We start from the raw sequence: 15766 nt of genomic DNA on the forward strand, positions 1-15766 counted from the left end.
TTTGGCTTTTGGTTTATTCATGACAAAACCACTGCAATGGGAGAAGAAGCAAAGGTCCCACAATATAGTGTGATGGCAGTTCTCTAAGGGGTTACTGTCATGATAAAGGAAGTCTAGCGAGTCAGTAAGCAGTTTCAGAGGCACAACTAGTTTGAGTTTGGTCTTTTTATGCACATTCACATTCAGGAATAACCTTAAAAATAAGCTGGGGTGCTAACAATACATTTTATCTATGAATGTGTAGCTTTTTTAATAAAACTGGGGCAAAATTTCCACTGCGGACATTAAAATCCAATTGCTCAGGTAAGGATAAATACAGTTGAAGTCAGAATTATTAGCCCCTCTGAATTATTAACCCCCTGTTTATTTTTTTCCCCAATTTCTGTTTAACGAAGAATAGATTTTTTCAACACATTTCTAAACATAATATTTTAAATAACTAATTTATTTTATCTTTACCATAATGAACATAAAAAAAATATTTGACTGGATATTTTTCAAGACACTTCTATACAGCTTAAAGTGACATTTAAAGGCTTAACTAGGTTAATTAGGTTAACTGGGCATGTTAGGGTAATTAGACAAGTAATGTATATCAATATATTTTTCTTTAGACTATCGGAAACAAATATAGCTTAAAGGGGCTAATAATTTAGTCCTTAAAATGGTGATTAAAAATTAACAACTGCTTTTATTCCAGCCTAAATAAAACAAAAAAGACTTTCTCTAGAAGAAACAATATTATTTTACATAATGTCAAAATTTCCTTGCTCTGTTAAACACAAATTGGGAAATATTTTAAATAGTATAGTAAATGTTATTTGTTTGTTTCTTTGGTTACTTATTGTTTAATTTATTATTTTCACCTTTGTCTGGTTTCATTCCATATTTGGTACATTTAAGCCCTTTTACTGTTCCACTGATTTGGAAAAATTATGGATGTTAATGGAAATGGAAAAAAACACTATAATCCTGACATCAAAACATCATATATCTGCTTTAATCTCACATAATCCATGCGACCATTGAAAGATTATCATTCTAGGGCATATATGACATCAGCATCATTAACGTCAGTCTTTAAAATTAGCTCTTTCTGCAGAGCTCTATGTTTCACTACCTTTTCCTGTCCAGCCCTTGGATCTGTTAAATCACAACTTTGGGACAAAAAAGCTAATGTCACAAGTGTTTACTTAAAGTCAGAGTCTCATTGATTAATTAAACATCTAGCAGACAGCAAAATAAAAAAAATAAAAAAAGGATGGAATGCTGGTAATGAGCAGATACTTTGGAACAGTCTGATGATCTTGAACATGTGATGCCACAAATTCAGTTGTAATAATCTACTATAGTATATTCCTTATGTTTTAAACTAAATATTCAAAAAAACAATATTTTAGGCACATGAAATTTAACATTAATTTTTTTTATTTTATTAAAAAATAATATTTTATTTATTTATTATTTTTATTTTTTTTTACTATTTTTCTTTATTGAAAATTATTTATTTATTTTTTGCTTGTGAAAATGTTTGGTTTTGTTCCAGAAACTGTACAAAAGATCCCAAATTTGATGGTACTTCTTTACCAGTCGTTTCCCAGTGCAATATAAGGTGTCCAATGTTTCAACCAGTGGTCAATGGTTGGACTTTCTTTGTAGTGTAATTGGTTTAGAAAATAATTTAGGAAATTGAGGAAGGAGATGTTCAAAAATGGTTGATACTGTATCTGCCATGTTAATTTTAATCAACAATAACATTAAAACATTACTGATACAGTAATACAAAATTAAATAAAATGCATTTTTGTTATCATCAAAATTATTTAGGTCCTAAAATTTCTACAACTAAAACTGAAAATGAATGAAACAAATACTTACAATGTTAAATATTTATAATTGAAACAAAAAATAAAAAAGTGATTTTTTTAAACTTATGAATTAGGGTAAAGCACTTTTTAATGACAGTGTGAAGTGTGAATTCTCAAACCCTAAACTAAAATGGTAATTATTTTTATTAAGTATGTGGGCCTTGTGAAAGACAGATGAGACTGCAGCCATAAATCCAGCTGAGTGAATCTGCTTCCAGGAGACCCAATGTGTTCCAGATTCTTTAGCCCTGGAGACTGATTAACTCGCTGGCAAAAAGTGAGTCTACCAGCCTGAAAATGTCTGAGAGCCAGAGAATGAGGTGCATTAACAACAGCCGGCAAGTGAAAAGGTCATCTAGCTATTCTTACAATGTTGGCACAACATTTTCTCTACTGGAGATGCATACCGTGAGGTCCAAAAGTCGCAATTATAATATAAAGAGAGCTAAAAGAATCTTAAAATATTTGTACTGATGATTAAATAACTAAGCTTTTCATCATCTGAGGAATATTGCAAAAATCAGGTCTTACCTCACTCAACCAAATGCTGAACGACTCATTCATGCATTTGTCACTTCCAGGATTGAATACTGAAATGCATTCTTTGTTGCTGTAGTATATTCAAAACTCAGCAGCACACATTCTCACACGTACTCCACCACAACAGCACATTACTGGTGTGCTCTATAGCTTGCATTGGCTCCCAGTTCAGTCCCGTATCATTTTTAAAACACTCACACTTGCAAATAATGCTCTACATGGTACAGCTTCCTCCTCTATCTGTGATATTGTCTCTCAGTACACACCTTCTCGTTCCCTGCGGTCTGCTGATACTCTCAACCATCAGCAGCCACCCTGTAGTCTAAAATCAATGGGGGAGAGGGCCTTCTCTGTTGCTGCACCTAGGTTATGGAATGCTCTGCCTTATTCTGTAAGAAATGCTTCCACACTAACTAGTTTTAAGAAGATGCTAAAAACTCACTTTTTAAGACTGCATTTAAAGATTCTTGATTATTCTGTGTTTATATTTTAGAACTTTTATCTTGCTGGAGTTTATGGCCATTTCACTTTAATCTCAGGACACATCAACGTCATTCTGTAGGTCTATTGGAGACATTTATAAATATTCTTAGCAAATCTAATAAATGTTAGAGACATATTGAGGCCTGTAGCCAGCCTGGTGAAAGGGGTGGTTCTTTTTCCACAAAAAGTGGACCCTTTTTGCAATTATACGCCTCATTTTCTATTCAATTATGAAATGTAAAAGCACAGTAGGTGATTGTCTTCAGAAACATTTTTGTTGTGCTGGTTAAAAGTCTCTTTACAGTCCAATAGTAATGATTAAAGTAAATGATCTAAATGTATTCATATGTATTCTTATATTTTGGGTAAGGTATAAAACAAAACAAAAAAGTTCACACAATTAAATATTGTCGGGCCGACAATTCACATAATTCTGATGAGTAACCCAAACTGTCTGTCAACAAATGTAGATTTGGGCTTTTGCGCATCTCTGTTCATGCATATCCACCATTCGCGAGACTGTCGCAGTAAAATCAAATGCTGAATTAAAACTTTTTAAACTTTTTAAAGTTTTTAGTAGGGCATTGGACAGCGGAGGGGTGTCGCGGATGTCAGTTAAGAGCCAGGGCAGGGATTGGTTGCCCCGGACGAAAGTGAAGAGGGTTGGGGAGTTGCGGAACAAAGTGAAAGTGAACAACGGACGTGAGAGGAGGGCAGGTGAGGTGGGGGATCGGTAAAATGAAGTGCTGGATCAGATTTCAGAGGTGCCGGATACGGCAAATTAAGCCCTGGTTATATGCACAGTGCAAGTGTTGTTCAGCCACTGAAATATTCCGGCGAAAGATTGATGTGACTATTTTAAGTTTCATGAGGGATCTTTGACAGCATCGATAATGTAGAGTTTTATTTAGTTTTACAACAATACATTAGTACAGTAAATAGCATTATTCTGCCTAGCCTGCTTTACTGAGCTGAAGTTACTTTTATATTCACATTGGTTCATTTTTTAACCAATGACAGCCTTCTATACTGTTTACCATGCTACTCTGAAAATTTGCTCTGAAAAAGCATGTAAGTGTGGCTTAGTAATAAATAAAATTCCTGCACGCCGCTGGCTAACCACTAACTACATTTCTAACTGGAGAATGACATGAACTAGTGGGTTGTCTGCTGTCATGTGGCAATTCGTGCGTTCGCAATTTCAGGAGACATTGCTTTGAAACACACAGCCCCTCCCCTGCCGTCCAAAGATAATATGCTAAGCGGTTAGCATTTTGGCAGGTTACCTACTGCACTTTTAAACACTGCATTTTAGTGACATTCTAAGCACTATTCTGAATTTGCTTGTCAGATGGTCATCATAACCACACTTTTTTGACTATTTTAGCCAAAATATTATCCAAATCAATTTTAATATGGGCCATTTTTGGTGCTTCACATCTGTTTGCATCAAGAATAGGGTACAAGATTTAGAATAAAAGTAACTTGTAAAATGTTTTCTTAATTTAAAAACAATCCAGCAGCAAAAGAAGATTTCTCTTATGTCAGATAGTATGTTTTCTTCATTTTTTCTTTGCTATCCAAACTGTGCCTAGGCCCATTTCCCAGATAGTTTGAGAAGTGTGAGTGCTCTGAATCAGGCTAAGGCGTTTTCAGTTCAGTTCAGTTGGCAGGCCCGGTTGGAAGAGGTGTGCCAGAGCGTATTTCACTTGGAAAACTGACGAAACTGAAGACAAGACATGACCTTTAAGGCATTGTTTCATATGAATTCATTAATCATTCTTATTGTATAATGAACGCAAACTGTCGTATATTAATAAAGACACAAACCCCTCACTGGACAACAACTGCACCTTTACCAAACCTTCTAACCTCCATGCATTCTATATAGCAAAAATATGTGTGTAACAGTTCTTTTGACAGAGACCCTAAATGTTCTCTAAATGTAAATGACCAAAATTCTCTTAAATTGGGGTAAAAAAAAAAAAAATCACATACTGTAAATAGGTTGTCATTTAATAAGAATATGGGAATTACTAAATTTTGACAAAAATGTCAGATAGAACCTTATAATTCTAAGGTGATGTAATTTCAAAAATAGGTGTTTTTCTTTTCAGAGTTTTGCAAAAAAAAAAAAAAAAAAGCACATTTACAATTTGTATATAAATGTTAGCAGAGCGACAAACTACATGGTTTGCTTAAGTTGCAATACATGAGAACATTTGTGAAGTTCTTTAATCTTGATCTAGTTACTATGAGTCAGACTATGATGACATCACAACAAACATGCAGTATATAACACACACACACACACACACACACACACACACACACACACACACACACACCACACACACACACACACACACACACACACACACACACACACACACACACACTTTCAGAAGTTTAATTAAATGTACTGACAGCCCAACAAAGGAACTGTGTTTGTGCATCAGCATTATTAATGGCAATAAAGCTTGTGAAGACAGAAATCACTAGTTTAATCTGTGTGCAGCACTAGATCAGCTCTGTGGTAAAGCTGCTGGTAAATTTGTTTATCTTGACCTCTTAACCCAGAACTTGCAAGTTCAATTGCACAAAAACAAGAGATGCTGAGAACACATGCTTGTTCAGTCACTCTTTTAATTGAACCAAAACCTCTGGAGACTTTAAACTTCAGTTCAAAAAACAATTGGCGTTTGACCTTGTATTTGTCTAATGAGAGCATTGCTGCGGGTTATTTCTGTTTGCCTTGTTACTCAGCACTTTAACAAAAGACCACGCCACCTTCCTTCCTTTTGTGTTGCAGTCACCATGACCATTGTATCTCAACATGTCCACGTCCCAATGGTATGGCCTAGTATATTGTATGTGTAAAGTACTAAAGCATTCTTAAAGATGGAGTGCCATTAGGTACTGTGGTATTTCTTTATCAGACTTCTATTGCCTATTGAAATCATCCTCCAGGAATTTTTATTATGGGTGGGAAATTAACCGTTTAGTACTAGAAGTGTAAAAAATACATAGTATTTTCCAGTTTAAACATTCAAACACTCTTAAATGAACACACATTTTGTAAAAACTCTGTTGAAAGGCTTAATAATTTCATAGAAACCTTTTAGCTGATGAGCAATATGATTTCAGGAAAAATATATCAACATCCCTGGCATTAGCAGATATTACTGAGGAAATTACTAGTAAAATAGACAAAAAAGGAGAAGGTAGTGTGGAAATATAAATTTATATCATCTAATTTCAAATTAACAATAATCTACGTATAACTAAAAAGTTATATTCTCTGGTTTTTAATTATATAATTTCATTAACATTCCAGCTAGGAGGGACATTAACCTTTATCTTTCTGACAACAGGCTAAGCCAAAGTAATGCAAATTGTCAGTTTCACAGCATGGGGTGTCTATTGTTTTCTCTTTTCGATCAAATGGTCAGGCGGTTTCTGTCTCCAGAACTTGATGAGATTAGACCTGAGAAGCAGTTTACCCTGCCGACCACAACCCTTAATTTGCATGCTTTGTTTAGCCAAATATCCCCTCCTCCTAAGAACACAATATAGCCATGAAATCTTTGTCTTAATTCAGACTATTTTGCAGACTTGTGTGAGACTTGTGTGAGAGACTTGTGAAAGAACTTGCAGACTGCGGACCTCTAGTAGGCTCTTGCAGACACATTGGACACTTTAAAGACGCTGTATGACTGCAGATTAACCAACACGTCTCAATAAAGGAATTCTGCTTGTTCTGAGTCTCCTGGACTGGGTTCTCTCTTCTCTTTTTCACTTATTTATTTTTTTACAACAGTAGCAGGAATTTTTATAGATTTGAAGAAGGCATTTGATACAATAAATCATAATATATTGGTAAATAAATTAGAAAGGTATGGTTTTTGAGGAGTAGCCTTGGATTATCAGGGTTGTTTAAGTTTATGTTATTTGCGGATGATACAAGTATATTATGTTCTGGGGATAATTTACCTAAACTTATAGAGCTAATTAAAACAGAAATTAATAAATTGAAATTGCGATTTGATGTAAACAAATTGTCATTAAATACAAGTAAAATTAAAGTTATGCTTTTTGGAAAATTAACTAGTAGTCATAATCAAGATTATAATTCATAATCAAGATACAGAAAGAGAAGGGGCGAAGCAGTGGCGCAGTAGGTAGTGCTGTCGCCTCACAGCAAGAAGGTCGTTGGTTTGAGCCTCGGCTGGGTCAGTTGGCGTTTCTGTGTGAAGTTTGCATGTTCTCCCTGCATAAAATTAGTTGGAAACTGCAAATAAATCAAGTGATATCAAAATTGGTAAAAACTGTAGCAATAAAGTAAGATTAATCTTGGACAATAAATCAATATATGTATGTAAATTTATGTAATCAATATATGTATATAATACACTTAAGTTGCCATGTATAAGTCATTGTGTTGAAATTTGGGGGAATACATATAAATATAACTTACGATCCCCATGTACAATACAAAAGAAAGTAAGTAGACTGATAGAAAATGTGGGGTATTTGGAGCATACAAATCTTTTATTTTTGAAATTAAAAATACTTACGTTAAATTATTTGGTTAAATTTAAAAGAGCACAATTTATGTTTAAATCTAAGAATAAATTACTTTTGAAATGCATACAAAAGTTTTTCGAAGAAAGACAGGGGGTGGGGGGTATATATATATATATATTTATTATATTTACATATAATGTAAATGAACTCAAATCTGAATACTGGCCACTTTCTGCTTGGCTTAACACAAAACCTGAATCCATGCTAGAAAAGCTCAAACTCTTGTTATATGACAAGATCTGAGTTGTGACCCCATGGCATTAGATTCAGGCCTGTCACATTAAAGAAAGCAAATATGTATGAGGCTCTGTACGCGTGCATGCTTTAGTGCCTGCACGAATCTCTCTTCTTCTCCCACTCTTTTGAATATCAACCATTCCAGTCCAGTGACCTGATGAATCAGTAGGCAAACACTGACACGCTGCACAACACAAGAGTAAACAAGCCCTTTCGGATGGAAAGCCAGTTTATAAGACAAAATACAAGACACGCCCGCAAGTCATTGACATGTCCGAATACAGCATCTTTTAAGGAACACTTTTTTTCCCCAATAGCCTTATTTTTAATAGTCTCGGTTGTATTAGTTTAATAGTCTTACATTTAACTTTAAAAAAGTCCAGTTTTACCATTGTAGACTCCAATTAGACAATCTCCGGGTCTGGAAAGAGCACTTTTAGCTTAGCTTAGCTTAGCTTAGCTTAGCATAAATCACTGAATTAGATTAGACCATTAGCATCTTGCTTAAAATGATCAAAGACTTTCAATAATATTCCTACTTAAAGCTTGACTCTTCTGTAGTTACACAGTGTACTAAGACCAACGGAAAATGTAACGTTGCTATTTTCAAGGCTGATATGGATAGAAACGATGCTCTCATTCCAACTTCTTTTTTATTATTTTTGACGGGGGGTTCTAATAGTCTATTCCGATTCATAGATCTATTATAAGCTGAACTAAAAAAAAAAACTACTCCTGCCAGACCAGGAGACTGGCTGGAGTCAACAATGGTAAAACTCAATTGTTTAAGGGGACTTGTAAAATAAACCTATTTTTTTTTTCAAAAATGGAGTGTTCCTTTAATGGTACATGGTACAATGGTAGAATCAGGTTTCCTCAAACAAACACTGACCCAAGCTTGACGTGATACAGAGAAATTTGCATTTGCAAAAAATGCTGATTGAATACAAGCCTTTCACAGGTTTTTGCACTAAAGCCACAGTACAGGAACTGAGTAACAGAAAGAAACTGTTTGTTTAACGCTCTTGTAATAGAGCGTACCAATTTTTTTTTTGAAAGATGCTTTGTATGTTTATGTATGCTAATGCCGTATAATGTCTCCCACAGAGAGAGGGAACAGATCCCAAATATTAAGCCCGGAGGAAGTAGAATGAAAGAATATCTCATTAGATGAAAGCAGATTACTATGGAAAAAAAGGAGGATGTTGATTTTTCTTGTTTTAGATACAGCTGAGGGAAAGCTACTGTTTTATATTTAGTAACATCTGCCTCACGTGGTCTTCCATTTTGAAATGTGCATTCGATATCCTTCAAAGCAATTAGCAATTAGTTTGTTCACACTGAAAGCAAAGATGCTGAATGATGTGTCAAACAGCAAGACTGGACAAAAAGAAATTGGCTTCTTTTCTGGAATTTCAGTTCAACAGGTAAAGTAATTCTGAAAAATCCAGGGACAGATTTATTAACAACCTGTGCCAGTGCAAACCCTTGTTTTGGCACTGGAACAACTGCTAGGCATTAAAACGTAAGACACATAGTGAAACTGAAAAGTGTTTTATGTGGTTGTCAAAACACACCATGCATTTGTGGGAGTTTTACTTTTAAAAAACAGACGCAAAATAAATGAGAGGGGGGTATTTAAATGAATCATGTATCATCATTTTCCAAGGTTGGCAGTAGCCAGGCTACTGGTATTTTGCGTCATTATTTAACGGCCAAATTAATGTCATAACCCATTTTGCACCTGTATTGTTAATATATCACTCACAGCCTAAGTTGCACTGCTTCTGGTAAGACTGTGCTACACATTATGAAAAACTGTTGCTGCATCTGTGTTCTTCGTTAAACAACGAAAAATGTTTTTTAAATATATAACATTTAAAATATGCTTTTTTTTTAAATAAATGGTTTAGCTTTATTTGTACTTATATGAGAATAGTCATCATGTTTTAAATTTGGAATTGCAAAGTTTTTTTTTTTTGGATACAACTTAAAGGTCACCTATTTTACCCCTTTTTCAAGATTTAAGATAAGTCTTTTGTGTCTCCAGAATGTGTGTGCAAAGTTTCAGCTCAATACACCCATCAGATTATTTATTATAGCTTTCAGAATATTAGAATTTTCTGCTCTGAACACAATGTAGCTGTATTTGTTGCCTGCGCCTTTAGTGACAGACATGAAGGAAGCAGATCTCATGTAACGTTTGTGAGAAATACTACAGCAAGAACTTTCCCAATGATTATTTGAGGTATTTGTTGTGAAGTTAATTCAAGCCTTTTTGCAATGATGAGTCATACACGATGTCGTTACAAGGTTCACGTACACAGCAGACACACACACACTGCACGTTTAACTGTTGCACAGTTTTTGTCTGGCAAAATCAAACATTTTGAACATCAGGGAAAGAGACTTGTTGACTTTTTATCACCCCAATTTGACTGTGGACACACTATACCTACACAGAGTTCTGTCCAAACAGCTTACAAAAGATGATTTTTATCATTGGTGCCCTTTAAAGAAGTAACATTTTACTTTCAGCTTTTATTAAAATACTGTATCTTATTTTGTGTCAACAGAAAAAACTAATAAATGATGATAACCACTTGAGGGTGAACAACTAATGAGAAAAATGTTCATTTTTGGGGAACCTATTCCTTTAAGATATACTTCAAGAAAATTAAATTCATAACATTTTAGCTTACTACATCTCGAGTTGAATTTACATTTAGGGAAATTAATTCATTGAAATCTTGATGATGCCAATCAAAATGTATTTAATATGTGAAGCAGAGTGTTGGACAATGTAACTTCAATGGAAGTACGGCTACCAAGCAGATAAAACAAAAATAGTGCCATGTTTATTATAACACTGGTTTAAAGTCCACAATAACCATAAACCAAAAACTGCAAATGTTGTTTGTTTTTTGTATTGTGACACAGTTCCTAGATAAACAGAATATTAAATGGGAAAACAGTGTGTGTGGCTTGTTTTTTCTACTGCGAGCTGAATGTATGTAGTAAAGTACTGTAGGTATTTCATTCAGAACACACACCTCCATCTCACCATTTTAGTTTGTTGTCAAAACTGACAAGACAGTTGAAGAGGTGGGTTAAGTATGCTAGCCATAGCCAATACATAAGACATACTTAAACTTACAATTTAACTGAAAAAAAGTGCATTTTCATATTTCCATTAAAGATAACAAAGCTAAACTATTTTCTTAATGACATGCACTGATGAATTGTTCACCATAAAACTAGCAATGTGAGCTAACAAAATCAAATAGTAAGTTTTAATTTCATTTGTAAATTAAGTGGAAAAGATGTTGTTAATTGCCTGACTTTCCAGGTTAGGACATGCTATGTTAGCCATAATATAAGCATCTAGGCATACTATCTCATAATATAATTTGCGTCTTCGAAAAATGTGTACAGATGGAAAATATGTATTTTTTTTAAATCCTTAGAAAAAGTTTTACGCACCCAATAGGCATGTTAACGACATCACAGTTTCACAGAAATAAGCTTTTTTATACTTTACACAGAGATGATAATTATTTAATTTTTAAAAACCTGCACTTTGAAACCATTGCATTTTCAGGCCACCAAAACACTATTATCATGTTAATGAATTACCAAACACACATAACAAAGTGCCGAATGCAGTGTAGTGTAAACACTCCCTTGCTTATAACAACCAAATTGAAGGTCAAAATGCTTCAGTTTTAAAATTGAACTCTTTTCTGTCAAAGAAAAGACTCAGCAGAAAACTTCAATTCTAACTGATCTGATGGATTTCTGTCCGCAAAATAAATTCCTTTGACTCTTAATTATATCCATTGTTTTTAGAGAGGCCATGAACAAAAACGTATGAAAATAAACATTTTCTCCTGGATGATATAATTTTAAAAACCATGCTCTTTTAAACCATTGCAGTTTTAGGCCACCAAAACACTATTATCATGTTGATGAATGGCCAAAACACAAAACGTTTTAAGCAGTGCTGAATACAGTGTAGTATAAACACTCTCTTGCTTATATCAACATGATTCAAGGTCAAAACACTTGAGTTGTTAAATTTAACAATTTTCTGTCAGAGAAAAGACTCAGACTGTAAGTTGTGTTGTGAAAACTGCAAATTCAATTCTAACCTGCAGTTTATTCCAACTACATTGGTGGCTTTTTCCCAAAATAAATTCCCTTGACTTTCAATTATATTTGTTGTTTTTAGAGAGGCTATGAACAAAACCTTATGAAAATAAACATTGTCTCCTTGATTAAATAATTAAAAAAATCCTGCACTTTGAAACCATCGCAAGGCCACCAAAACACCATTATTGTGTTAATAAATGGCCAAACACACATAAAAAAAAAAGTTTCTCTCCATTTATCACGAAGGGATGAGACTCTCTTCTAAGATTTTCCCCACGACTGCACCCGTCTTCTCTCCACCTCCATGTTCATGCACCACCTCACTCCCTCAAGACAACCCCTCCTCCATTCCTGGTTACCTAACACAGCATAAACCGAACCACAAACAGAACTATGACACAAGCCTTTACTCATAAGAAATCACCAGTTACACAATGCGCATTCATTGAGTTGACAAAGTTTGAATCTGATCATCTGAGGATGTCTAGGTTGCATTTACCGTAGATGGCCGTTATAACCACTTGACTATTCACAGGTTTGAATCTGTCATATTCCGGCATGTAGAAAGGATGACAACCATATCTTTAGGCTGCAGTGTTCCTTTCCGAGACAAGCATGACATTTGAAATCACTTTGTGGTTCATTTTATGAATGGTTGAGATGGAAAGCATGCGTTTCCATTGACATCATGTGCAGCAGATTGGTGCTAAAAGTCCCAGTCACTATAATTGAACAAATCACCGCAGTTATTGCAGTCTGCACCATTAAACTCCCCTTATTAACCGCTCTTCTGTCTGTGTCTAATGGTTGTCTGGATGAGTAATGCATAGGTGCTGGTGGCTGTGCGTGCTTCATGTAATCCAGTCACAGTGTGTACTGTGTATTGTACCAGACACATTAAACATTAAACAGTGGCTAACTAAGCAGAAGAAGGAACACCTTTTAGACCCAAAATGGATGTGAAACACAGTCGCCCAAAGAGGCAAATGTGTTAAACATCGGAGGCTTGATTCCAAGAAAAACACATCTAACGGCTTAAAATTCCAGGCAATAAAACAAGTGTAAATCCTGCTTCAGACCACATGCATCACGAGTATGCGTCGCGTCCAAACAAACCTTCCATTCTAGAACATAAAACTCAAATCTTTTTTTCATAAGGTCGCTACTTTTATTGGATTTTTCATAAAAAGAGGCTTGCTGTTTCATTGTTGTATAGCATAACCGTAGCAAGGGTCTAGACAGGATGACAAATGTTCTATTTACTAAAGGATAAAAACCTTCCATGTCACATCATATCCTGCCTACATCCTCCTAGCACTGATCCAATCTCTTCAATAGACAGGAAGCATCTCATGACACAAAGCTTTCATTCTGTTACAGTTAACGATAAGAGTGGATATGACTAGTGCTATGTTGTTATTTAGAGTGACGCAAAACCTTCATTTAATGCCTTCAAAAATGTTTGAATGACCACGATTTTATGAGAAACTACAAGAATTGTAACTCGTTTTGTAAATGAATGTTTCTAATAAAAAGGAGAGAAAATAGATTTCTAAAAATAAATATAATAGATATTTGTGTACATACAGTTGCAATCAGAATTATTAACCCCCCTGAATTATTAGCCCCCCTATACATTTTTTCCCCAATTTCTGTTTAGCGGAGAGCAGATTTTTTCCACACATTTCTAAGCATATTATTTTAATAACTCATTTCTAATAACTGATTTATTTTATCTTTGCCATGATGACAGTAAATAATATTTGACTAGATATTTTTCAAGACACTTAAAGTGAAATGTAAAGGCTTAACTAGGTTTATTAGGTTAACTAGGCAGGTTAGGGTAATTAGGCAAGTTATTGTAGAATGATGGTTTGTTCTGTAGACTATCGAAAAATATATAGCTTAAAGGGTCAAATAATTTTGAGGTTCACATGTTTTTTTTTAAAAAGTCTTATTTTTTATTCTTTTTTTTATTCCAAAATAAAGCAAATAAGACTTTCTCCAGAAGAAAAAATATATCAGACATACTTTGAAAATGTCTTTGCTCTGTTAAACATCATATGGGAAATATTTAAAAAAAAAAAAAAAATCCAAAGGGGGGCTAATAATTCTGAGTGCAACTGTACACTCTGATAAGTAAAGGTACAGGAGCTGTCACTGTTGAGGTACCTTTTCAAAAGATACATATTTGTACCCAAAGAATCCACATTGGTACCTCAAAGGGTCATATTAGTACCCAAATGTACCTAAAAAGTACCTTTGAAGTACCATTATGAACCCTTCAAGTATAAATTTGTACCTTTAGAAAAGGCACCACCCCAATGACCTGTATCCTGTACCTTTATTTCTGAGAGTGTATATATATATTTCTGCATTATAATATGTAAAACATTGATGTATAATGTATTAATATTCATGCATTCTTTTAGAAGCTTTTGTCTTAATGCAAAAAAAAAAAAAAATTGCATGACAATTTTTACATGTACAGCTATAAAAACAATTAAGGGACCACTTGAAAATGATCAATTTCATTGAATTTGATTTAGTGTTTTCTATTATAAAAATGAATGATAACATTTCTTCCCTATTTAAAATAAAAAATGTTTTTATAATCAATTTTAAACAGCACAAATGTAGTATTTTATCTTCAGATGAGTTCACGAATCAATATTTGGAGGAATAACCATGATTTTCATTAACGACAAAAGAAAACATATAAAAGAAAGCATTATCCAGACCTGTTGTCAACTTTGTAAGCTAAAATACTGTAAATGCAGAGCTAAATATAAAGTATCTACTATTTACAAAATATGGTAAAGCATTAATAATGATACAAAAATATAGTGCACATATATTCTGCATTCGGGTTTTGAACAATTTAGATTATGGTGCATGCTAACATTGTAATACATCTATAGTCTTTTACGTTCATGTCTACCATTTAAACATAAAAACCGTCAAAAACCAGTGTAGTTAGCAGAGAAAGGCTTACAAATCCTACCTCGTATATCTGAAAAGAGAATGTGATGGTTCTACTTACAGACACCAAAGGGACCATCACACTATGTCATGTCACAGTGATAGAATTACCCTGCTGTTGCAGCCGACACATGCATCATTTCTTAGTTTCTTTTGTCATTAACATCTATTTTGAGTCATAGCACTACGACATCACACCTGCAGTGACATCACACCCCACTGACCCGTAATAACATTTATCCAATCTAATACAGAGCCATTCATAAAAAAAAAGCAACAACAACGTAGTACTGAAACCCTCCCCATTCACACTTCCTCTCACAATCCGACACTCTTTCCACTTCATACACCAGACACGCTTACCAGGTGTGAGCGACGGTGAATCTTCGCCGGTGGCGGCCGCCCTTGTTAACCATGAGCTTGCGGAAAAGACGTGGGGAGCTGCGGGGAGATATTTTCGGGGACGTAATGCGCTTGTTGCCGGCTCCCAGTCTCGGAGGCTCCAGCTCCAAATGCATGTGCTCCTTAAAGGTACGAATGCAAGGGTCCAATTCTGGAGCGCTCAGCTCATTGGAGGACATGGTGATGCTGCAGGTGGAAACAGCCCTAGTTCGCCCTTTCTGAGTCACACTGCCAACTATTCCCTCCGTTCCTCTCAGTCAACTAGAGGTTATGCCATGCAGGCTGATGTTTTGTGTGTCAGACAGGAATAAATGTGTGCGCTTGAGCTGCTCTATTCTCTCGCTTCCTCAGTCAGCTTAGGCTTTCGGCAATGCAGTAGAATAATCCTCTCTCATTCAGTTCCACTGACACACTGAGAGCAGTCCCCGTCAGTGCAGTCACACCTCCTTCCTGTGAGAACAAGAAAAATACACACACACTCTCTCTCTCCTCTTCTATAACCACACCTCTCTCTG

General features: G+C 34.9%; 2 protein-coding genes and 1 long non-coding RNA gene across 10 annotated transcripts in view; 1 reads left to right on the forward strand and 2 right to left on the reverse strand.

The window, feature by feature from the left end:
• lepr (leptin receptor) overlaps nt 1-15766 on the reverse strand; it is an 847758-nt gene that overhangs the window by 590445 nt on the left and 241547 nt on the right. The gene's annotated exons all lie outside the window — the stretch shown is intronic.
• pde4ba (phosphodiesterase 4B, cAMP-specific a) overlaps nt 1-15766 on the reverse strand; it is a 338467-nt gene that overhangs the window by 173377 nt on the left and 149324 nt on the right. The window contains exon 1 of one of the 8 annotated variants that reach the window (XM_087257481.1): nt 15213-15666. The exons of the other annotated variants lie outside the window; for them this stretch is intronic. Coding sequence (XP_087113607.1) covers nt 15213-15430 — 218 coding nt within the window. The 5' untranslated portion in view covers nt 15431-15666. Of the gene's footprint in view, nt 1-15212; nt 15667-15766 lie in introns of those variants that run through there. 8 annotated transcript variants of the gene reach the window in all.
• On the forward strand, nt 1646-7509 carry LOC147843544 (uncharacterized). The gene is made up of 5 exons (XR_015493774.1): nt 1646-2774; nt 2826-3518; nt 3849-3958; nt 4173-6120; nt 6715-7509. It is a non-coding gene; the product is annotated as an uncharacterized LOC147843544 (long non-coding RNA).

This window comes from Danio rerio, chromosome 6 (genome assembly GCF_052040795.2).
Source record: "Danio rerio strain M-AB ecotype USA chromosome 6, GRCz13ab, whole genome shotgun sequence".
Classification (NCBI taxonomy): Eukaryota; Metazoa; Chordata; class Actinopteri; order Cypriniformes; family Danionidae; genus Danio; species Danio rerio.